This window comes from Dasypus novemcinctus, chromosome 10, assembly GCF_030445035.2.
Source record: "Dasypus novemcinctus isolate mDasNov1 chromosome 10, mDasNov1.1.hap2, whole genome shotgun sequence".
NCBI lineage: Eukaryota > Metazoa > Chordata > Mammalia > Cingulata > Dasypodidae > Dasypus > Dasypus novemcinctus.
Window position 1 is genome coordinate 88,374,060 of NC_080682.1, and position 25,822 is coordinate 88,399,881.

General features: G+C 43.4%; 1 protein-coding gene across 7 annotated transcripts in view; it reads right to left on the reverse strand.

The window, feature by feature from the left end:
* Nucleotides 1-25,822, reverse strand: part of PPFIBP2 (PPFIA binding protein 2) — a 153,181-nt gene that overhangs the window by 26,509 nt on the left and 100,850 nt on the right. For all 7 annotated transcript variants that reach the window (XM_058305795.2, XM_058305794.2, XM_058305798.2 and 4 more), the window contains 5 exons: nt 11,891-11,983; nt 6,879-6,987; nt 4,664-4,725; nt 3,463-3,538; nt 2,271-2,374 (listed from right to left, as the gene is read on the reverse strand). In XM_058305795.2, the coding sequence (XP_058161778.1) occupies nt 2,271-2,374; nt 3,463-3,538; nt 4,664-4,725; nt 6,879-6,987; nt 11,891-11,983 (444 nt within the window). The remainder of the gene's footprint in view (nt 1-2,270; nt 2,375-3,462; nt 3,539-4,663; nt 4,726-6,878; nt 6,988-11,890; nt 11,984-25,822) is intronic.

A 25,822-nucleotide genomic window follows, 5' to 3' on the forward strand; every position in this document is an offset into this window, starting at 1 on the left:
TGTAATTCATCCTTATGGAACCCATGCTTATAAAATGATATGGGAATAGAGGGGACCTTTCCTGGTGGAAAGATCAGAGGAGAGAACTTGAGCTGAGTTTTGAGAAATGGGAAGGGGATAACCAAAACGGGAAGAGATCAAAGAATATCACAGGGGGAGTGAACCACATGAGCTAACGGTGGTATAAAAGAACACAGTTATATGTCCTAATATTGCACTGTCTGCAAGGATCGCTTCTTTTCTCTAGGGCCTGGTATCTCTTTTGTCTACTATAGGAAGAATGCTGGCCACATGGTATAATCATTAAAACCTGGGCGTTTTCGGGACGTGGAGTTGTCCTGGGTGGTGCTTCACGGACAATTACAGGACATTGTAGACCCCCCCAGGGCCCACTGGATGGAATGGGGTAGAGTGTGGGCTATGATGTGGACCATTGACTACGGGGTGCAGTGATGTTCAGAGATGTACTTACTGGGTGCAATGGATGTCTCACGATGATGGGAGAGAGTGTTGCTGTGGGGGGAGTGGGGGGTGGGGGCGGTGGGGTTGATTGGGACCTCGTATTTTTTTAATGTAATTCGTAAAAATAAATAATTTTAATTAAAAAAAAATGAAAAAATGAAAAAAAAAACCTGGGCTTTATGGTCAGATAGCCTTGGGTTCAAGCGTGAGGTCTGCTGTCTGCTTGCCATGTGACCTGGAGCAAATTACCCTTTCTGAGCCTCCTCTGCATCATAATAAAAGAAGGATCCCAAAAGGGGTGTGCAGCATAATAAAATCTTGGCTGGTCTTTGTCCCTAGTTGCTGGCAAGGCAACCTCCACATCTTTGGAATTTGGAAATTAAGTTTGACCATGCAGGTTATACACTGAGTTCAACCATGTGGGCACTGAGTCCACCAATCATACCTATATCATCAGACCCCATATCAGCTTGGGGCACTATGATCTTGAGCGGGCTTCCATGATTGAAAAGATACATCACTGTGCTGGGAGAGTGATGTGGTCTGACTCCAAGAGGAGAGGACAGGAAGCTTGTGTTTGAGACCCTCCTAGACCTCCCCCATGCATATCTTCTTTTAGCTTCTTATTTGTATACTTTTACTAATATAACACTTTCAGTGAGTTCTGTGAGTTGTTCTAGTGAATTTATCCAACCCATGAGGGTGGTAGGAATTCCTGAATTTGTAGCCAGGTGGTCAGAAGTGCGGGTGGCCAGGGACTGGAGCCTCAAGGGCCCTCTTGAGGAGGATGCCTTCCCCTGTGGCATTTGGCTCAACTCTGGGGGGTTAGAGTCAGAACTGAATTGAATTGAATTGAGTTACAGCAGTTTTTGTACCTCACTTCCTCAGAAATGAATTGAATTGAGTTGAGTTACTGCAGTTCTAATAGCCAATGAAGTTTTGTAGTTCACCTCTGGTGTAACAAGGAATAAGGGAGATGAGCTATGCAGTGTCTACCGAGTTAAGAGTTAGTTCCTGTACTGCTATTGCCAGTGATCTGGGGTGCTTGTTCTGACTTGGTAACTTGGTCACTAGGTAACACTTTTTTATCCTACCCTAATTAAAAGGCTGGGACTGGATTGTGAAGGCCCTTTCCAGTTGGATCATTCTGGAGTTTCATGAATCTTTTAGGCCCTCGGCTGAAGCCCTTCCTCCACCCGAGGTCTGTATCTATGGGTTTGTCTGCTTATCTGTATTTAGCCTAAGTTCACAGAGATACATATCATAGGGCCAGATTTTAAACAAACAAAATGAATGTGGTGCTTGGGAAGGAAAGAGAAGAAAATCAGTGTGTGTTTATAGAGGCGGGAGGGGATGTCTGTGAAGCAGGAAGGCATCACTTTGGAAGTTACAGTTATCCCTTTAAACGAACAGGACTCATTCATTCCTTCAGAAAGTATTTGTTAAATTTAACTGGGTATCAAGCATTATTGCAGACCCTGGAAAAACAATGATACATAAAATAAACAATGCTTTTTGGACTCTGCTTACATTTCAGAGAGGGAAGGCAAACATAAACAAGAAACCAAAATATAAAAGGAAATTCCTATCCTCTAGTCCCAGCACCCACCATGCCGTCCCTCCAAACCAGAACACAGGCCTGGGCTGTGGCCCCTTGCTCACCTCCGTGTTCTCCCCAAGGCCTCCGGGGCCACTCCACTGATTTAATTTTTCACCTGTCAAGAGGTATACCTGGCATGCACCTCACTAGATCCTTGCCCGAGCAGAGGGCCTACTGAAAGCCCAAGTCATAGATGGAAACACAGTACCTCTGGTTTAAATAATTCTTCAGGGCCTTTATTTGCAGTGCCCCACTTTCTGGAACTCCCTTCCAGTTCCTCTTCATTGATTGCAAGTGTCCTTTCTGAAGGCCCTGGAAGCATGAAAGCAGAAGGGATTGTGAGCACTTTGTGTGATTTGTTTAGAAATCTTTAATTGAACTACAAAATCCTTACACAGTTTCTCCTTCATTAAAAAAGCCTAATGTAGCAGATAAAGGGACACCAAGTAGATGCAGAAGGTACTTCAGGGCATCTGAGCAGGAGCTTTTAGGAGGTGTCTCAAGGTCAGAACTCATCTGTAGGAACAGAGGGAAGGCACACCGGCCTCTAGCTTTTGCATTCCTTAGCCACAGGCAATCAAGTCCTGAGAGTGCCTTGACCCAGGGCTGCCTCTGCCAAGCTTCCAAAGGATTAGAGAAAACAGGGTTGTGCAATGTACATAGGTTGGCAGAGGTTCTGGGCAACAGCCAGTCAGCCACTACTGGTGCTGGGCTTGGCATCATGCCAAGAAAAGGCAGGCAGTCAGCCAGAATCAAAGGTTCCTGAATACCCTCAAAGCAGCCCTCTCCTCTGGAAAAGGTGCACCTTCAGTATGTGTGATGGGAGCCCACGTCAATGAACAAGGAAGGCAGCCCGCCGTAAGCACCACCATGCCCATAAGAACACCACATTGACTGCATGTTGCATTTATTCTGAACAGGAAATAAGAAAAACAAACAGCTCTCCCTTCCTGTGACTTCTTGAGGGCACCCAGATGTCCAGCAGCTCAAGGAAGGCTCCCAAAGTACCCTCTGAGTCTGCTGGGGGAGCTTTTAGATTCTCCAGGAGGTGGACAAGCTCTAATCCCTAATGAAGGCACTGAATTAATTTTCGTTCCAGGTTAGACTCCACTCACTGCCTCTGTGGGGTATCCTGGGAGAAGCAGAGGAGGCCTTCCAAGGGTGGAGATGCCAAAGCGCTAAAGATTGTAGCCTTATTTCTTTCGGGGTCTGGAATTTTCTAGCAGCTCAGAACTGCCATTTGATAAAATTTCTGGAAATCAACAGCTGCCAATTTCTTACCATTCATGGCAGTCTTAACAGCCCCATTCTCCAGTTGGGGATCTTCTCTAAATGGAGGATTTAACACAGTGGATGGACTCTCTTTTGGAGAATATTGTAGGATGACCACTTGCTCTTACCTTGAGTCGCCATCACGATCTCTTTCACTTTCCGGTACTGGCTTAACAGCCCAGTAAGCTCCTCTATCCGACGGTCCTGCCACAGTGTAAAAGCAGATGTAGAGGTGAACATAACTGGCACTTGAGAAGATTTCATTTAGGGGCTAAGGCTTTGTTCTGGGGCACACTGAGAAGAAACTGCAGGTGGAACCTATAGAGCACTCCAATGGGAAAAACAGTGTCCAGGTCTCTTCCCACAGAACCTGATTGTCAATTGTCTGCCTCAAGTGTCTGCACTTATGGCTCTACACGAAGTCCAATCTCTATCCAAAATGTCCCTCCCTGACATGGCCTTTGTGAGGCTTGAATGTTGCCAGAAACATAAAACTCATTGTCTTCCCACCCTCTTGAGGTAGCCATTGAAATCTGCCTCCTGCTCCAAGTGTTGCCCTCTGGAGCTACACAAAAAAAATGACTAAAGTAAACCGTCATGTATTCCCACAAATCCTCTTCTGTTCCCTAGGAGTCTGAGATTCCTTACACAACTGAGGAAATTTCCAGATGATCTCATTTCTTTCAAGCGAAAGACATAGTAACTTGGGAAGCCACAGAGATTCTGGAGTTAGACAAACCTGGGTTTGAACCCTACATCTGCTATCTACTAGTTACCTGACTATGGGCAAAATTAAACACTTTGAATCTGTTTCTTCATCTGTTAAATGCAGGGTTGGGATCCTCAGGGCTAATGTTTGTGCCAGGTAAGTGCTCTATAAATAGTGTCTAATTTATGGTTGTGCAGGAATCAGATATGGAGGATATAAAAAGACAGGGTAAACTGAGGCATTGCTTGCTGCCTACTGTCTCTGTGTTGTCCTATCACCAGATCGTGCACATGAGAGGTTGGTGGGACTGTTCCTGAGGTTTGCTAAGAGTCTAAGTAGTAGCTATGATACTGGCAGTTACCACACTCATATATTTTTTTCCCACACCAACATGGTCAGGCAGGACGTTAGTCTGTCTTTGAGAAATTTCATTTAGGCAAAGTTCTCAGGCCTCAAAGCCAGTGACAAGTGGCTGAGGTCTAGTCTCTTGGAGGCAGAAGCCATTCTCCTGACACCATTCCTGAATCAATAGCCTGATGTGCATGGCCCTGTCCAGAATACCAGAGACCAGCTAGGAAGTCAGCAGGGAAAGAAGAGGGTCACCTAAATGTCCGTCTCACCTTATCTTCATTGGCAATAAGCAAAGTTTCCATTCCCATTTTCAGACGTTGAATTTCTTGGTCTAAAAGAATTTTGGGAAAAAAAGAATTATTTATGTAAATGCAAACAGCTATCCCCACACCTTAATATGCTTTTCAAGAGCAAGCCTGAATACTTTATATGTAAACAAACTACACATGGGCTTCTTTATTTCTTTAAAGAGCCCAAGATGGTGCATGACATACAGTCAGTCTCATTAAATATTTGTTGAGCTACTAAATGAATAAATTTAGTAGTTGGCTTTCTCTTTGTAGACGTTTGTGGACAAAGCTAAATACCATTTACTCAAAGGTGACCCAGAGAGAACCAAATATCTTTTACAACAAACATCTCATAGGAATGAAAACATCTTTATCCTTGATATGTCAAGTAGGTATGTACCTGGGCTGCTAACAGGTTTTAAAGAAAAATCATACAGTCCCATGGATTGCAGCAGAGGAGAATTAAAAAAAAAAATTCTACAGCTGAATGAAGAACTGGGACAAAGGCCAATGCCTGAAAGGGCTGGAGGTCATCCCTCCAGATACTCAGAGATCTAAGAACTGGCATAAAGTTACAAGGACCTACACCCATCCCCAAAGTGGGTAATTGCAAACAGAACAGCAATGTCTATAAAAGTAGAGAGAGCATAGAACAGAACTATAGACATCCCATTTCCTTTTGGAATGCTTGCTCGCTTCCAACAAGAATAGGGACAGTGAGTCTAAGGACTTTGTGCAAAGAATTGTGGGGATCATTTTCAGAGTCAAGAGAAGGGTTCTTGATCATCGTCTTAGGCTCCTGGCAGCCAATAAACTCTGTACTCCGGGTTATGGGGTAAGCTCCAGATAAGGACTGGCAAACCTTGATCTTTGGGAAGGACCAGCAAAAGGTGAAAAGACCAGCTCTAGGTAGTATGTGAAGTTGGGATGGCATAGAGCCTAGAAGGCTTAGACTGTGAAGCACAGGGTGGAGAGGGGGAGGGCTGCCTGGCCTAGAATTCATGGCAAAGGGAGCTCCCTGTCCAGGCTTGGAATTACAGGTAGTTCAGGGTATCTTAGGAGGACCTAGCCTCTCTATACTAGGCCTTAGTGGGTAGGTGACACACCCAATTGTTTGGGAAGACACTGAGAAAGTCTGGGAAAGGAGTGAGTATGTTGGTCACTAATTCCCTTCTCCAGCCTAAGCTATTGTTCCATGGCTCCATGGCTTCCCCATCCCAGGGATCTAAACTAAGCAATGTCCAGGCTGACATAAGACTCAGAATTGGTGCCAATCCAAAGGACTATATGATCTCTCCCAGCATTGCATAGTCACCTGGGTGATAAATGGAGAAGTTGGGAGGTTCATGATGATTTTGTATACATGACAAATAGCCATAAATATAAAATATGAGCTAAGAAGAGTATTTGAAGATTTACCCTCTCTTTTTTATTCAGCAAGATTGGGACTCCTCAAGAACCATTGACCATCCTTTTGCTCATTCAACAAAGGAATACTATGCTAAGCTCTGCATATATAACTTTGAGCAAGATGGACACAGCCCTGCCCCATAGAGGGGAAAACAAGTCTATACATAAGAGACCTCCCAAAATACAAGACTGATATGTTGTAGTAAGTGCTATGAAGGAAACAAAAAGAATGCTGTGTTAGAGTATAATAGGACTGGGACCACCTACCGATGTAGGGTGCGCAGGAAAGACCTTTCTAAGAGGTAACGGCTGAAATCTAAAGGATAAGAAAGAGCCTTCCCTGGGCCTGGTACAAGTGTCAGGCAGGTATCCACACACAGACATGGGCAGACTGAATGAACGGCTAAAGCCCTCCCTTTGGTGATGACAACCATCAATCAAGTGAAAGAGTATTTCCTACATGCTGAGTAAAAGCTCTGGTGGTAGCTGCACAGAGCTTCAATTAACACTGTACATCTGAGGAAAGTCTTCAGAGCTGAGTCTCCTGGGCAGGAGAGAGGTTCATGGCAATGATTCCACCACTGAGCCATGCCTTTTAGGCATATGCGCGCACACACACATAACTGTTCACTAAGGTATTCTGGTGGACCTATATGCACATACGTACATATTAGCACACCTACTCACACAGCTCTACACATTCATTCATAGGCATGTATGCCTCCATATGAGAGATGGTGCGGAGACCAAGGGCAACTGCATCACCCACAGTCAAGCCAGTTACCTCTCTCTGTATGGTCGCTGTGAGCTGTGGTCCGGGAGAGCTGGCTGTGCAGACGCTCAATTTCTGCATCCTTCAGGGCCACCTGCTCCTGCAGCTGGGCTACCTCAGCCTAGAAGAGCAACAGAAAATCCCCACCAAGTCAGAGGGACAACTGAGCCATGACGATGGGCCTCAAGTCAGAGCTCAGAGCCCATCAGGTTCTAGGACGTGTCAGAAAGTTAGGAGCAAAGGTGCCAGTGACTCCACTGCCAAATGAATCCACTCTCCCTGGCCATTCCAGCCCTGCTCACGGATTGGGTTGTCGATCTGTTCCTTCCCCTGCATCCCTCCTACCCCAACCAGGCTCATTCTCTCTCTTGCCTTCGGAGGTCCAGACACTGTTGGCCCAAGGAGCTGGGATTGTGTGCAACGGAAAGGCTGCTCTTGGTCCAGAGGTGGACATTCTCTTTATGGGTGTGGTCATCCTTCTCTCAAGATATTCATGCAATAGTGTGTATGTACACAAGTATAACAAGCATATGCATCTTTCATCTTTCCACCTCATCTTTCCACAGGAAATGCAGTGGAAATCACACTACGACTGGTAGATAAAGGAAAAGCAAAGAGCTCCCTCCCTCAATACTCTCCCATCTCTGTACACAGCCACTGCCTCTGTCAGCCTCCAGGCATGTGTGCATGCTCACCCACATACACATATGTACAAGCATTTAGGTACATTTACCATACATACTTTTGTATACACACAAAAAGCGAGTGAACATAGCCACCTGAGAACACACATATATTCACACACGCATTCACAAGCACAGCTGCATCCAATGGTTCCCATGTCTCTCCTAAGTATAGCAGCTTAAACTTCACACACCACAATAGGTATGGGTGTCCAGTGCCTTTATACACTCATTAGCAGATCAGAAGTGTGCAGGTTCCATCCCAAGGGGGCCCTTTGGCTTAGGAGTCAAGATAAACCTGGATTCCCTCACTTCCTTAGATGGATGATCTTGGCAAGGGAGTTAAACTTTAGATGAGTCTTAGCTCATCTAAAAAATGGGGCAAATACTTACTTCACAGGATTGCAGTGAGAATTAACAGTTATGAACATCTTAGCCTGATGCTTGGCACATAGCAAGCATGCAAAAATTGCTCCTACTATTACTCTTCTCATCCTATTCTTTTCCTTATGGCTAACCATTCAGTCCTCTGAGCATTAAACCAAACTAAAACAGGGTTTGAGCCCTGACTCCTGAGACAGCCAATGAGAAGACACAGTAAAGGCTTCTCCCCTGACACGTTCTTCTCCATGCTATGGGTCAGTTGCACACTGAGCTTCAGTCCTCAAGGTATGGGTCGCTCTTTCCTGCAGTAGCCCAAGTTACTCTTTGAGCCACCCCAGATAACTGGATGTGCACTGGTCCTACTGCCAAACAGTGCACTGGCTCTTCTGCCAAACACAGGCCTTGTGTTCTATTTCAAGACATATTGACTGAGCTCATACTTAGTGTTGGCCCCTGTGCTCATCACTTTGTTACATCAAACCTCTCTCAAGTCTCACAAGAAACCAAGGCAGGAAGCAGGATCCCTGTACATATAGGGTAGAAAGTAGCACTGTGCTACTGTGTGGTCAGACCAGGATGCAAACCTTATGCAGCCTGCTCCACTTCCTGGGCTGCAGCCACCCCAGGTGAGTTAATAGGAAAGATGAGGATCACTCTTCTCACTCCAACTCAAGGGTTTTCTCTCAGTAAACATTCCCTAATATCCCTAAAATGGGACTGAGAGTACCATACAAGGCATAAGAGGGTAGTAAGGAGTAGGATTTCCTTAGACTAAAGTTCAACTATGGAACACTACCCCTCTTCTCTGGTTTCCACCCACAGAGTCCAGAGAGCCAAGACCGGCTGTGCTGAACTGCCTGAGACTTGTGGCCACAGAGCAGTTCTTCACAACTCCACAGCTTCACAGCCAGGTGCACAAAAATCAACTCAAAATGGATCAGAGACCTCCACGTAACAGCTAGAACCATCAAACTGCCTAGAAGAAAATGTGCAGAATCATCTTCAGGATCTTGTGTAAGGCAATGGTTTCTTAGTTTTACACCCAAAGCACAAGCCACTAAAGAGAAAATAAATAAATGGGACCTCACTAAAATAAAAAACTGTAAGACTGTGTGACCTTAGAGCATCTGAGCCCTGGGACTCTCAATCCAATGCCTCTAATTTCTATGCGGGCCCGACTATTCTTGGAAGGTATTCCCTTAGCCCTTCTTGCACATCTCCATGGTCATCTCCCCCTTTCTTTGTAGAGAAGAATGGGTGCTGGTCTTTGTTAGGAAACTGGATGCTTGCTGCTTGCCCGTAGGTGCCGTAATGGACTTCAGTGACCTGGGCTGCTCAGAGAGAGCACAGCCCCTGCCAGCACGATGCCTCTTCCCTCTGAGTCCTGCCTCTGGGCGAGGTCATTTACTTAAAATCTACAGAGCAATTAACTGGACCCAACCCACTTTGTGTCAGTATCCACAGAACAGGCCAGAAACTATAAGTGCTTGTTACCTTAGATCAGCAGCTGTCTCACAGCTGGGAAAGCCAACAACCCAGATGCCCTCTACCTGACCACGAGGACAAGGTGTGCTGTTGCCTCCAGTGCCACAGCCATCAAGCCTAGGGCCATGTGGCAAGAGGCCTGAGACAAAGACATGCAGCCCGACAGCCAGGCAGACATGAGCGCTCTGGCTTCCTGCAAGTGCCGTGCCTCGTTAAACCCAGGGACCATGCCCTACTGCTGCTGAATTGGAAGATGAATCACCTTTAGAAACTGAGAAGCTTTAAGCAGAAAAATGAAGAACTTCCCAAAATTACTGTGGGTCTTTACTGCAGGAAAGCAGGACAAGATAGGGAAGAGAAATGAGTTTTGGAGCAACAAAGACCCAGATCTGAACCCTATCTCGGGCACTTTGAACCTCACTTTCCTTAACAGTAAAATAAGGATAATATGCCTCACTGGGTTATTTTATGGACTAAATAAGAAAATGTATGCAAAGAGCCTGGTACATTCCAGCTCACAGTAGATACTCAGCAACTGGGGCTTATTAAACAACGCTTAGCATTTCCAAGGTCTACATGCCAAGGCAAAAAGCTTAAATAATTGAAAAAGAAAAAAAAATGATGTTTTTATAACAGAATGTGGAATGTACAACTTTAAAGGTTTCACTAAGACAGGACTCGCTTGAGTGGAGCACTATGGTGGAGCGACTTGAAAAAAATAGCTGTCCAAAAATGAGTGACTGTGAAAGGAGGTATAAACAAGGCTACACTCAGGTAAAAAGACCAGTAGATCCATGGATCTGCTGGAGGGCTGTTACTGACAGCTGTAAGATCTTGGGAGTCACTAGCCTCTCTGTGCCTCAGTTTCCTCATGTGTAAAACATGAATATACTACCTACCCACTTGGATTGTTATAAAGACAAATCAGTTAATACTTGCAAAATACTTAAGATATTACGTGATAATGCTGAATAATGCTTGTCAGTGGGAAGGTAAAATATACATCAATTGAATTATAGTAAGATTATTAACCTGCTAATTGGGGTTAAAATTCAATTTATATCCTCATCTTATATTAAAATAAGTTGTAGATTGACCAAAGAATGTAAATATCAAACTTCAGGGAAAAATGCTAAAAGAAAATTCAGGTCAACATTTATGTGAACTCAGTTGGGAAAGGACTTTGTTAGGTGATAAGAGATAGATTTAATTACATAACAATGTATATCAAAATTACATAAGATGTACTCAAAGACAAAGAAACATTTATAAGAAATTTAACAAAAATTTAATGTTTCTTTGTATTTAATAAAATGCAAGAACACTAAAACCAAAATAGAAAACTAAGCAAAGAATATGAATAAACAATCCAGAGGAAGAATTCTATGGCTAATTAACAGACATAAAGGTCCAACCTAACCAACAGTCAAAAAAATGTAAATTAAAATAATATGGTGATATCATCCTCCTCTAGGCATCAAATAAGCAATTGTTTTTTCTAAAGGATGCTGCAGCTGGTGGCTCAAAGATGATGTGTGTATACTCAGGTACTGCAGATAGTACTATACAGAAATAAAATTCTCTGGGAAACAACTTGGCAGTATGACTCACAGGCCTTAAAATATACATATATTTTGACCAAGTAATTCTACCTCTGAGAATCAATCCTAAGGAAATAGAGGGAATAAAATCTCCAAGCATAAAAATCTTAACTAAAACATTAATTAAACTACTTAAAAATCATGGTGGGGTCTTAGAAGTAACCAATATACTTAACCACAGGGGATGTTTAGCAAATTATTTTATATTTATTCAACAGGATATTAACTTGTTCACAGAGTTTATTTTAATAATATAGGAAATCATAATACAACTTTAAATGAAAAAAAAGCATGATATAAAATTATAGGTAAGTTACCAACACCAGAACTTTAGAGTGAGAGTTACCTAAAAGGAGAAATACCTGGATAGGGATATTAACCATGGTAGTTCCTGGACAGTATGAATGATCTTTATTTCTTTACTTTTTATGATTTGAAAATTCTCTATAAAGAATCCTTTCAATATATACTATAAAGAGTACATACTGTTTTTATAATGGATTAAACAATTATTAAATTGTGGAAAAACTAAAACTACAAACTCAACGTTAAGAGTCATACAGGACTTTGGAAACATTAATAAAAAGTAGAAATTAAAATGTCTATAGGGGTCACCAAGTAACATCAGTGGTGCAGAAATGAAATGGCAGTGCCTCCCCTGCCCCACAGGTATGTGGAGTGGGCTGGAAGCAGGAATACAGCCCCAGGATTGCTAAGACCTTCCTTTTCTCTCTTTTCTTCTTCTTTTTTTTTTTTTTGTTTTGTACGGTCAATTTGCATATTTCAAGTTTAGGCTACAGACAAGTCCAAGTTCACGCACAGGCTCTCCCTCTTCAATGGCCTCTCTTTAACCACCAGAAACACCTTTTACCTTAGTGGTCTTCAACTTCCATTCATACTGATTCCGTTCATTTTCCAACTCTTCCACTTTGATTTTGAGGTGCCTGAGTTCTTGCAGTAATTCCTAGACGAGGAGGGGAGAAAGTCAAAGTTCAGATGATTAAAGAGCAGGAGTGTGTACAAACAAGAGCAGCTGGGTGTGCAAACCTCCTAAAGTTCATGCACAGAAGGCCAGGGGAAGGTGCAACCACGTCAAGCTTAGCGCTGAGATTTTAAACTTCAAACGTGATCCTCATTTCAGTGCGACCATTTAAAAATGAAGGCATTTCTTAGGTCATTGAGTTTCTCAGACATAAGAAAGAAAAGTGGGCTCTTATTTTAAAAAGGGTTTGCCTGCCCCTTTCTCTTTCATGTTCCCTGTGGGCCACATGGGTCTTGGGCTTGTGTGTAGGGGGCCAGACAGGTAGGGCTTAGGAGCAGAAGGAAGAGAAATGCTGAAATGGAACAGCTGCTCTTGTGAAAAGTAGCAGAAAGCAGGCTAAATGAGAGCATCACCCTGGCCAGGAGACGGGGAACTCAGAGTGGGTGACGGGTGATCCCTAAAGGCTTCACTGAATAAATGACCATTGAGTGGGACAGAAATAAAACACCAAGGCAACAATGCAAAGCGCCAAATGTAGAGGCCAGTGTGGTTATTCCAGTTCAGAGAAGGGGACTGGTTTGAAGAAAGAAGGCAGGGAGAGGGCATCCGGGGAGCAGAAGAAAAATGAGGCAGAAAGGGAGATAAGCTGTTGGACTAGAGCAGAGGATGGCTGTAGACAATTAGTGGGAAATGAGTCTGGGAAGATAAAGTGGGACTCTATTGTGAAGGCTTCTGGATGAGGAAATGAATTCTGATACCATATTTCAGACAGTAGGGAGCCACTGAAGGTTGCTGAATGGGGCAATGATAGTTAAACAACTTGCCTGTGTTCCTGTAGTAAGTGGTAGACCTAGAATACAAGCCTGTACCTTCAATCCAGAGGCCCTGCTTTTAGAACTACCATTGAATAAACAGACCAATGATAACTGGTCCTGCTGACTAGTTTCTATCAGAAAAATTAGCATAAAGGCAATTATTTACGTGTACTTTCTGAACTCAGCCTCACACAAAAAACTTCTTCTTAATATGTCCATGTGGATGTACATAGGCTGCTCTTGGTTGTCATGGGAACTCTGAATCCCCCCCTGTTAGTCACCTGGGTCTCACTACATGGTATATCTACCTATCTAGTCCCTTGTGCAGAAACCTGAGACCCACCCTCAGCAGCTCTTTCTCCCTCTTGACCTACATATGCAATCCATTCCCAAACCTTGTTGATCCTATGTCCAAGAAAATAACTAGAAGCTCTCATTTCTCTCCAATGCTATCACCTCCATCCTGCTCTAGCAACTACTGCTGGTGGCTGGGACAGTCTCTTCGTTGGTTGCTCCTCTATTTTCATGCCCTTCTCCAATCCTCTGACCCCACGGCTTCCAGAGGAACAATAAGATTAAAAGACAATTCTCATCATGCCACTCCCCTGCTTCTTGAAGCTCATAAACTGATCAACACAGCCTGGATGACCTCTTGTATACCTCTCTCCCCATGGCCCTATTCTGGACACTTTTTAGTTAATTCTGATTTGGGCCTTCACACATCCTAGTCACTCTGTCTGGAACCGTCCAATGGATTAACCCATCTACGGGCCTTCCTGAGAAAAGCTGTCCCTTACCTGCACACTACAGCAGGCACCCCACTGTACTCTCTTGTGGCACCCTGTGTCTCCTGCATGATTCACAATTAAACATTTACTTATACAACTGCTGATGGTTAGTTCTCCTCCTACACTGTAAACCCCATGAGGAATTTTGCTAACAGCCAAGTCTGTTTTGCTAACCTCTGATTATCCAGCAGTGCTTGGCATGCAACACACACACACACACACACACACACAATAATAATAGGTCTGTATCATGTTGAATGAATAAACACATGAAACTCAAGTCATCATTTAACAAATGCTGCATACCATCAGCAAGGCTACCAGGAAGTTACATGGCTTCCATTTGAGTTGTGTATAGTAGTTTATTAAGATTTCCTAATAGCTGAGGCAAATACTGATGCCCTCTTAAAATAATGTCTGCCAGGCTAAAGTTATTGTGTCCGTGATCTGCATCATCTCATCAAGGCTTGGTCGCCTGTTTTGACATGCAGCAGATTCTGTTCAGGTCTGTATCTCAGTTAAGCTACTCATTTACCCTGAGAGGGCATCAGACCTGCTGCTGGCAGAATTGGAGGCTGCAGGCTGCTATCTGAGGGTCTGCCACTACGAGGACACAGAGCATTATGCTGATCAGACTTTGTGACCTCCTCCTTTTTCTATGCTATTTGTTGCCCACCATACCCTACAACCACTGGTACAAATTTTATCTTCCCTTAGAAGTATTCCTGGAGTGACCCACTCAACATAGGACATGCACCAATGCCCACTAAAGGCTTCTCTAGTCAATCTATACTAACACCTTGACTTTCGTTTTCACCCTTGTCCTTTAGGAGGAATCCTGCCTCACCAAGCCCTCCCCCAATGTCTAAGTCTGGGTAGAGATTTTCAACCCATTTCTTAATTGAGTATGGATCATGGTAACTTTCTACAAAGCCACCGCAGTACCTTCTGCTGGTGTTCGTTGTTACTGTGACCCCAGCCTTTTCCTTGGGCTGCTAAGTCCTTCAGAAGTAGCCTCAGAGGCTCAGGCCCAGCCTGGCTCTGCTGCCTTCAGCAGCCCTCAGCAGCAGCACAGAGCACCAGGTCACACTAGTGCCAGGGCCAAGTCCAGAATCCCAGCCAGACGCATCCCACGTGGCTCAGCAGTTATGAAAGCACTCGGGCGCTATTATGAGGGGGGCTTCTTCCCAGAAATTCAAATGATGACTCATTTGTTCATGGCAAATGGAAAACTGTTCTATTTTCTCACAGGGGGTAAACCTCTTTAACAAATAAAATTGAATGGATTCTTTCATTCTTTCATGATAATTGTTTTCTCTAGGAAAAAGAACTACATGAGATGAAGTCTGATTTAATCTCCCAGCCCAGAAGAAGGGGTCAGTATCTGAATCATATACCTGAGGAAGAGAATCCTGAAGCTCCCATGTGCACAAATGTCTCACTGCTCAGAGCCTCTGGCATACCTTATTCCCAGCCCTAAGGGTGATGCGTGGAGCTGCCTGCTCAGGCCCTGTTCAGTGAGGGTCATAGAGTTCCCCTCATTTCCTGAGTGAGTGAGTCCCAAGTTCTATGCAGAGGCCAACAACAGAACCGTGCTAAGCCACCCACACTCTGCCGTGGTTAGAAAATCCCCAGGCCTTCCACCAGTGAGAGGTGCCCCCCCACACGCATGCTCTGATATACTTAAGCGTGGTTCCTACAGGTGACCCCTCCCAACAGGCACAGTCCTGGCTGTGGGGCTGGGGCTCGGCCGCATCGCCGCTGGCCGCCACCTCCTCAGGGTGGTCCCTACTGAGCAACAGACGCTCTTGAATCTGCCTGTGGATGTCCAGCTGCAGCCTACACATCTGCTCCTGCAGCTCACTGATCACATTCAGAACCGACTGTAGAGAGAAAAAGGAGAGAAAAGCAGGCAGGGTCAGTCAGCTCTCGGTCACAAGACCCCCTAAGAGAGCAGCAGCACAGAAGGAAGGACGTGCAGAGGGTGGGAGCGAGTGGCACCCAGCAGGCACCATCTATGACCATCCCCTTTCTTCACAGGAACCAAAAGACAGGGCACTTTTCCTGAGACTTGCCCCATCCATGGACCTGTGCCACACTACCCTGCAGTTTAAACAAGCCCCAACAGTAAGTGGCTCCTCTGTACCATCTTTGCATGCCAACACTGGAGGCACAGAGCGCAGAAGAAACCCTTCATCAAAGCAGAAACAGCAGGAGAGGCGGGTGCACAAGCAGCAGCAAACACACAGACACGTCCTCTTTTTATATGTGTCCATGCCACACATGCCAGCGCCCCCGCACAAACTCCCACCCATGGTAACACCCCATGCACAGGTGACGTATACCACCTGTGTACAAGCTGATATATCCCCAACCCTGAACTCTAGGCTGCCCATTCCCCAGTGGTGACAGTGTAGTCTAAAAGAAGAGGAACTCCTAACCCATAACTTGGTGGGTTTTTTTTTTTTTAATATATTTTTAAATTTTTTTTAAAGGTATTTAGATTACATAAACATTACATAAAAATTATATGGGATTCCCATATGCCTCACTCCCTACACCTCCCACATTAACAACATCTTCATTAATGTGGTACATTTGTTATAACTGAGGAACGCATTTTGGAGCATTGCCATTAAGCGTGGATTATAGTTTACATTGTAGTTTACACTCTCTCCTGCACAATCTTGTAAGCTATGGCAAGATATATAATGGCTTGTATCTGTCATTGCAATGTCATTCTTGGTGTTTTTTTTTTTTAAATCCCCTTTTTTACTGTAGAAAGGAAACTGAGGATCTGGGTAGCAGCATGGGCTGAAAGGGCACTGACTGAGCTGAGGCCCCTCTACCAGCCTCCTCTCCTCTCCAGTGATGTCGTTTGGATGAGGGGCACTGCAATGCAGACATCACTGTCATAAGCCAGATTCTGGCCTCCCTGTCACTCTCCCCTTGAACTACATCACCTATGGGCTTAGCCTATAGGCAGACCCAGCCTGTCTTCTCCCAGGACTATGTATGTCCAACAAGGCATTTCCCCACTGAGACAAGAGGATTAGGTTGAAAAAACCAGGTGACCTGGGCTTCAGACCTTCTCCCAGATCCACTGCTGCTGTTTCTCTGAACCCCGATAGGACTCTGACCTCCTGCTTTCTTTGGCTGGTACCATTCCAGCCTTCTGAGTTATCATCTGCAACCTCATTCTGTATATCCCTGGATTCTGAACCTCTTGCTCAGATGCCTGATGAGGGTAGAGGATCCCTGCCTGCCTGCTACCAGTCATGTGAGTCACGGTCTAAATCTGCCTCTACCATTCATGGACTTGGCCATTGCTGAAATGCTAAATGGGAAAAAAGACTAAGTTTCAGTCTGTTCATGTTCTTTCTTCTGAGAAGCCTCAAAGACTTTCAGTGCTTTAACTGTTCATCAGGTAGGTCCTGGATGATGAGTGAATGAAGAATGAGAAGATAGATATAGAGGAATTAAAGAGAGATGAGGGTCTGCAATCAGCAGCCCAAGGTGGAAGAATTAACTGAGCTCTGAGGGAAAGTGAATTAGGGACCCACAGAGGCTTCTAGGTAAGAGTCAGGAAGTGGAGGGAATGCCTGCCTAATGGCCTTGATGTTCTCTGTAAAGGAGGGTAGAGGGTCTCCAGCTAAGATAAGAGGAAAAGATTTAGAATAGTCACTGTGATACATAAAACGAGAGGCCAGCTATAAATAGATAAAAACATTACCATGGAGAGGATGCAGCCCCAATTAGCAAAGAATTAAACTTTCTGGCTTCTATTCCTCTAACCAAGAACCCTGGAGCACAAGGAAAGGTGTTAGGGTAATCAAAGATGGAGTCATAAGGTATTCATTAAATGGATATCCAGTTCTCCAGGCACCATTTGTTCAAGAGGCCATTCTCTCCCAGCTGACTGGGTTTGGTGGCCTTGTTAAATATCATATGACTTTACATATGAGGATCTATATCAGAACTCTCAATTCGGTTCCATTGTAAAAGCCAGGCCCTGAGCATCAGGAGACTTACAACTCCTGCCCTCTGGATTATTGGACTTACCCCGGCCAGCTAACAGGGAGGTGAAGAAGGTCAACCACCACACCAGGGAACCAAGAGTACCTACAACTGCAAGCAGGAGAATTGCATCCCTCATCCATGTGGAATCTAAGTCCCCTCTCGATATAGAGATGGAGTGGACATAACCATCCCAGGGTCCACAGGATGGAGGAATAGAGTATGGATTAGAGTGGACTTACTGATATTCTACTATGGAACTATTGTGATTAGTAATGGAAGAAACTGTAGCATCGATGTGGAGACAGTGGCTATGGTAGCTGTTGAGGGTAGAGAGAGGGAAGCAGAGATATGCTGTGGGCATATTTTCAGGACTTGAGTTGTCCTGGGTGGTACTGCAGGGACAGATGCTGAACATCATATGTTCTGCCATAGCCCACTGGGTGGACTGGGGGAGAGTGTAAACTACAATGTAAACTATTATCCATGTGGTGCATCAGTGATCCAAAATATATTCACCAAATACAATGAATGTGTCATGATGATGAAAAAGGTTGTTGACGTGGGAGGAGTGGGGTGAGGTGGGTGGGGGTATATGGGGACCTCTTATATTTTTTAAATGTAACACTTTAAAAAAATAGAGGGAAAAAAAAAAGGTATTCATTAAATTAAGGATCAACCTTCAGCTGTCCAAAGAGAGGGAGCCACCCTCTCACTAGTGTCTGAACTATGATGAGTGACAATTAAAAGCACACAGGCTTCAGACCCACAAAGATCTCAATTTAACCCCAGTTCTATGACTTTCTTCCTGTGTGAACCTAGGCAAATTACAGAACTTTTTTGAACTTAGTTTTCAATTTGTACAATAAGGGTATCGCTACATCATGGGGATGTTGGGAAGACTGAATGAAGTGAGACTTACATAAAATACCTGGCATGATGCCTTCGATAAATGTGAATTCACTTTCTCACACTGCTTCTCCTTTTGTCATCAAAGTTTGATTCATAAGAAATGAAGAACAGAAATTAATAAAGCAATAGAAAACACCTAAAAGTCTTCAGGCATAATTAAAGCCAATGTGGTATCCACTGTTGACAACAGAAGCCCAGCTGCCCTGCACTTCCCTGGCACGATCACATTATTTGATCAGAGTTGTCAGAGTCTTTAGTCTCTCCTAGTCTGCCAGTCCTTCAGGTCTTCAGAACTGCTCTTCTCTCCCTTTCCTTCAAGAATCTTCACTGCCATCTTCTTTTCTTGTTGTTGCCATTATTAAACTTCTCAAATGAGAAGCCTAGACCTGCTGCCCTTGCTTTCCATTATCTCATTCCCTCTAGGCAGATAAGCTTCTGTCTTCACTATATTATAGGTACCACTCTTCATCTGTGACTTCCTCCTGGTCAAATCTATGGGCTTGTTCTTGGTCCTCAAGTAGCTTGGCTCCTTCTTTAAGTGCTTTCTTACGGATTGAATCATGTCCCCCACAAAAAACAACAACAACAACACATGCTCAGGTTCCAACCCCTGATCCTGTGGGTGTGAACTCATTTGTAAGTAGGACTTTTGAAGATGTTATTAGTTAAGGCATGCCAAACTGAATGAAGGTGAGCCAATATGGCTGAAGTCCTCATGAGCAAAGGAACTTGGACATGGAAGGAGAAGCCATAAAGAGAAGACAGAAGGTGGAAGCCAATGGAACATGGAAGAGAAAGGAGAAGACTCTACCAGGTACATCACCATCTGACAAAAAAGCCAAAGAACCCAAGATTGTCAGCCAGCACAAAGATACTGACCTGGGAGGAAGCAAGACTCTAGCAACTGAAATTAATTCTTCCTGTTAAGCCAATTCATTGAATGGTACTAATTTTAGCAGCTGGTAACTAATATATGCCTCATTCCTTACTGTCAACAATATAGGACTATTCAGGTTCTTCTGACCTCTTTATTACTTTTTTTTTTTTTTTTTGCAACGTATCACTCTAGTCTATCTAGGTCTTATGAATCTTAATGTCAACCAATTCACTTTGTTTTTATTTGACTTCCAATCATCACAACTTCAAGGCCTTCTATATCAAATCCAAATTTGGATTAAAATTGTTAAATAGGCAGGAGGGCTTAGGGCAGATTACTGTGACCCTCTACCAAAAAATCTTATAGATAACCTTTGGCTACTATTATTATTCAGGTACCAACATCCTTTTTTTTTTAATTTTTATTTTTTAAAGATTTATTTTTATTTCTCTCCCCTTCCCCCTGCCATTGTCTGCTCTCATGTCCACTCGCTGTGTGCTCCTGTGTGTCTGCCAGCATCCTCGGTGGGAATCTGCATCTCCTTTTGCTGCGTCAGCTCTCCATGTACGTGGCGCCACTCCGGGGCAGGGCTGTGCTTTTTCATGTAGGGTGGCTCTCCTTGCAGGGTGCACTCCTTGCGCGTGGGGCTCCCCTACACGGGGGACACCCCTGCGTGGCATGGCACTCACTGCACACAGTAGCACTGTGCGTGGGCCAGCTCACCACATGGGCCAGGAGGCCTTGGGTTTGAACCCTGGACCTCCTATATGGTAAGCAGATGCTCTATCAGTTGAGCCATATCCACTTCCCAATACACTTATTTTAACATCCACCCTATATTCCTCCAATTATCCAAAAGACTAGCCCCAGCAAAACTTTGGTAATGCCTCACTGAAATGTGGCTTTACCAGGTTTACTAGTCAAACCAATGAGGTCGATCTGTTGTGACTCACTCTTGGTGGATATAGACCCCTACACTTTACCTCCTCACTTCTCACAACCCATGACAGGATTGACACCAAACTCAATAGATTATACTTTAAGGAATTTGTCTTTCTCTCCCATTTTGAAAATCAAGAAGAAGTTCGTTTCCTGCTTTCCTAGCAACTCACTTGGTTTTCCTGACTCCTTAAAATTCACTTACAGCAAGCAGTTTGGGGATTGCTCTTCTAAGTTCTTTGCATCTATCTGACATCAGTGGAATCAAGTCCATTCTTTATTTCATCTTCTTACTGAGAAGATAACTAAAAGAAAAGCTTTCAGTTGTTCTCAGCATTGTCCTTTTGTTTGGAGCTTGCCTGTCCTAATACTGTTTGTGAAGGTATACTTCTATTTTTCTTTATTATATGTCCTTTTTATCTTTTGTATAAGCCCTTTTGAAAACTGGTTTTTGTCATGGTACCTCCAAGCATTTCCTTTTTATTGGTATCATTTATGAGAAGGCATAGTCAGAATCACATTATTTTTAAGCCATTTGATCTCAGGTCATCTGCCCTTCCAGAGCTTTATTTCTACACTTTCCAAGTTATGATGTACTAAAGTCTACAGTGCATGTTTCTCTATGCCTAATTTTTCCCTGGTTCACTTTCAAGAAATCTGAAATAAACAATGATCACTTCCTCTCAAGGTGCCTATCACTTTTACTTCATAAAATAGTTTCTCTTTTTGCTTCAATAGTAGAGCAAGAATGGCAGTCTTCCCAGTTTCTTCTACTCTCTGGGTAGAAATTATAAACCAATGGAGGGGAGGTAGAGGAGGAGGGTAGGACAGGATGAGACTGTCGAATACCTAGGGCTTAACTGGAGATTTTTAGGAGCCATGCAAATAGTTGCTTGATCCCTCCATTACTGCTCCTGGTCTCTGCACTAGTTGTGGGGTTTGTATCAGGAATGCCTCAGTCGTCCCTCCCACTGCTCAGTGTGACTATGTGGCGTGCCCCAACACCTCTGTGCCACTTTCATTTCATTATCCTTACCCATGTTTTGTTTTTGTTTTCCAGTATGTGTCTAACCTCAGGCATGGGAATTCAACTTCAATCTATAATTCTTTATCTTCAGAGCTAGGTCATCTTCTCTCTTAAGGCAGAGTCTTTTGTACTCTTTTCCATTCTTGGGTCCCACATCATAAAGTCTAGGTGAATTTATGGGGTTATAATTGCTGCTCTGCATCATGATATTAGCCCACTTTGTTTACTCCTCCTGCTTCACTACCATCAAAGTTCTTTGTGGTTCTTTCCCATGTACACCTACCTGGGAGCCTGCCATAATCATACATTTGCCCACCCCATCCCTCCTGTTCAACTTGTTCATAGTTGTCTTTAGTTCTTCCTCTCCCTCTTCCTTTATGCTAACTCTAGTATTTTCCTGGAACTCCTATACATTGTTGGAAGGAAAATAACCTCTATATATTATAAAGGGTAATTTGAAAATAGCTGTCAAAATTTCAAGTGCATGTACTCTTTCACCCATCAATTCCACTATAGTATTCTTAACACATGTACAAGGTTATTCACTGCAGCATTATTTGTAATTGCAAAAACTTGGAAACAACCTGATGTACATCAACCTGATGTATATTATGATTTACATAAATGAGTATAGAATCAGTGGAAGAATATGCAGGCATAAATGGAATGAGAAAGTTTTTATTCTTAACTCCAAGACTTAAATTTAAGAAAGAAAGCTCCAGAATAATGTGCATTTGTACTAAAACAAGGGAAAGAAAAAAACATGTCCATATGAATTTGCTTGTCTATGCATACAACTCTGTAAGGATATAAAACAAACTGTTAACACTGGTTCCTGACTGGCTGGAGGACAGGCATGGAAGAAGGCTTTTTGTTGTATACCCTTTTGAACTTCTAATTTTTGAATAGCACAAATCTATTTCCTATAATAATGAAATAAAATAAAGCAAAATAAATAAAATGAAAATAACAATAGAACCTTTTCAGTCAGGCCAGCTCAACCCTGAGCAAACACAATGTTCTCAGCCCTTGCTCTGTAGCACAAGTCCATCAATCTGGTTGCCCTAGTTCAGCAACCAGAATCCCTCCCTTCCAAAGCCCTAACCATAGGAATAAAGATGGGAATGGAACACATGCCAGTGTTGTAAGACATTCCATATTCTGCCAGAAAATCTTAAAGAACCTTTCCAGTTCTGTTTATGCTTGTGTACACTCCTGATCAGCTGGGCTCACTCCACTTCCTTGCATGTCCTAGATCCCTGCTCATCTCCTAACAGGCTGTTCTGGTACAACTAATAGAACTCCTTTGAATCCCACAACAGGATCCAATTGCAGACCTCCCTCCAACCCCAGTGCTCAGGAAAGCCAGACTTCCTTCTCCCAGCAAGAGTCTTCTTTGATCTGGTGTGCCACCCAGAGGTCTTCCGTTGCCTCCAAATCTTTGTCTGTCATGTTCCAGCCTCCTAATTCTGGTATTTACTTCTGTTGACAGTCATTCTTTTCTATTGTGCTTTTGAGAAGTAAATCTAACTCATTCAGTTAATCTTGGGGGTTCCCTAAAATGGTCCATTAACATTGCAAGCAGATGAAAGTAAACAGGAAACTGAGCTTTCACCCCCATCTCACTGGGCCATCACTGACTTACTCCTAAGCAAGGCTGGCCATCAGGATTCTCTCCATCTGATAACAAGCCTGCACCCCAAAGTCCTCGGGTCTTACAGAAAGACCATCAGCATGCACTTCTGCAACTTACTGCAGGCAGCAGGATGCTGGGTGAGTGTGTGATCAGGAGCAGAATAGACGGAACAGTCTGCAATGCTCCCATTAACAGCATCCTCTTTATTTCACTGAAACATAAATGGGAATTGGAGGATAAGGCCTGAGCTACACTAAGGAAGTTTATTTCAGATCGGGCTACCTTAAAAAAAAAAAAAAAAAAAAAAAAAAGTCCTGACTTTTCCAAGCCACAAACCATTAGTCCTTGGATTAAGTACATTCACTGGAAAAAAAAAAAACCCTGCAGAATGGGAGCTGCATGCCCCTTATTCATGGAATCCCCTGTGACCTTATCTAGCTAAATGTCTCACTCAAAATATACATGTCTAGGTGCATGACAGTGGTGCAGCTTAAGCATTCTGATGATTAAGGATGATTTTAAGCCTCCCGGTGCTCCAGACAGCTACAAATAGAGGAAGAGGTTCTAGGCATACCAGCGAGGATTATATTCAGCTGTAAGAATGGGGTATTGGTTTCAGGTCATGAGGTTGCTAGTTGATTATCACAGGTTTGAATAGCCTAAAATATTCCTCCACGTGGAAACCTAATATTTGTGCTAGCAACTGGGAAAGGCTGTTATCTGGTAGGCTGAGGCCAGAAACTCACAGCCTATATTGTCTCATGCATGAAGAGCTTAATGGAAAATTTTTTAAAAACTCAAAGTTTAAAAGCAATCCTTCAAAAAGAAAGAAATACGCATAAAAGCAAACAGTAAAATGACTGCTTTAGTTACACTTGTCCCAGAAGTGGGAGTTCTTCTTTCCCTTCTTCCCCATAAAGGAACCGACTTGGCCCGTTTTGGCACTAACCCTGCATTTTTCCATAGACAGATTGACTTTCACACTCATACATACCTATGCCTGGGTCCAGTGACTGGTTCAGATCCAGGCATGTGACCCAAACTGACAGAATGAGATGCAAACCTGAGGCTTTTGCTGGAAACTCTGAGAAAGAGAATCTCTCTCTTTGTAGGGGCTACCTGGCTGATGGGATGTAAATCTAGACCTGCTGATGCCTCATCTTTGTCACCACTTGAGGAGATCCCTTCTGAGAATGAGGCTAAAATAGGGCCAAGTGACAGAGGAAGGTTGATTTCTAAGGACCCATGAGATAACTGAGATCTAGTTATAGATCTCATATTGGACTTTTTAAGCCCTGGACTTTTCAAGTTGTCTTACCTAAGCCCTCCCCCCTCCTTTTTAATTAAGTGGCTTTAAGTTGAGTTTCTACCACATTAAATCTTTTCACAAACTTCATTGAATTCTGCTCCCAAAGCCCCAAAGCACATCCACATGTAATCCCACACTTTGAAACACTGGTAAAATAACTCTAAACCAGGAAAAATTTCAATGGCTTCTCTGACCATTACAGAAACCATTTAACCAACACTTCACACAACCAAGCAGTATTTAAATAATGCATCAAAGTCACATTTCCATTACTAACATGCTTATCCACACTATTAGTAAATGATTAATAAATGCTTGCCATTATTATGTGTGCAGCACTATGCTAAGGGCTGTTTGTACATTATCTCAAATACTTCTCACAACCATCCAGAAAGTAGGAAGTATTATCATCTCCATGTTACAGAAGAGGAAGCAGAAGTTTGGGGACTTGAGTTACTTCCCCAAGATCACAAAGCTACTAAGTAGCAGAGCTTGGATTAAAGCCAGAGAATCTGATTCAAGAGCCTGTACTTTTAATCACTAGAATATACTGTCCTCTGACTAATGCAGTTATCTTCTTTTGGCAACCATACTTCTTATTAATGAACATATTCTCGAAAGCAATTCAAGGACTATGCCCCATTATTAGAAGTGTTTCAATCACCAGTGTTTTGATCATATAGCAAACACAGAAAGAAGTATGGCAGGGTTTTGTGGACAATAACGTTTGTACTTTTCAGAATTATCTGTCTTTAAATTTTGATAATGCTAAGTGGGAAAAGACATTAACATAAATGAAGTACCTACAAAATGCCAGATACTATGACAGGTACTTAATCTTCATGATTTTATTTAGTCTTCAGAGAGACTAAGTAGCTAACCTGTAGAGCTAGTTCAGTAATTGAGCCAAGGTGTTTGTAAAACTAAACTCTATCTTCTTTCCATGCCTCATACTGCCAGATGTGCATCAGGGACTGGTAGGTAGAGGTATCGAGAAGTTCCTTATCTAAAACAGGCTGTCTTCTCTCAAATAAAGGAGCTCTGAGTCCAAAATTCAATTCCCCAAATGTTTATCCAAAAAGGATGGCGTAAAGCCTGGGGAGAGAAGGGGAGGAGGGGAAGGAAAGCATTCTCCAAGAGAAGGCCTGTGCATGGGCTTACCTGTGTGAGACAGGAGGAGAAAAGAAACACATAATCTAAGGGCTCCACTTGGGTCAGTGAAATGTACATCAAAAAATGTCTGCAGACTTCTTAGATACAGTGATGGTGGCCTGCTGGGAAACTGATACCACTCCAGTACATCACCACTACCTCGGCTCTCACAGATGATATCTTGTGCCCCTCCACGTCTTGTTTGGTCCTCCCCCACTACTGCTTCCCTTTCCATCCTTGTCAGCAGCTTGAGGGGAAATAAAGCCTTAGAGCCAAAACCGGGTGGTTTGGGCATTGCTGAAATTTGCAGCCACAGCAAAACCTGATAACTTGGTATTTACAGATCACT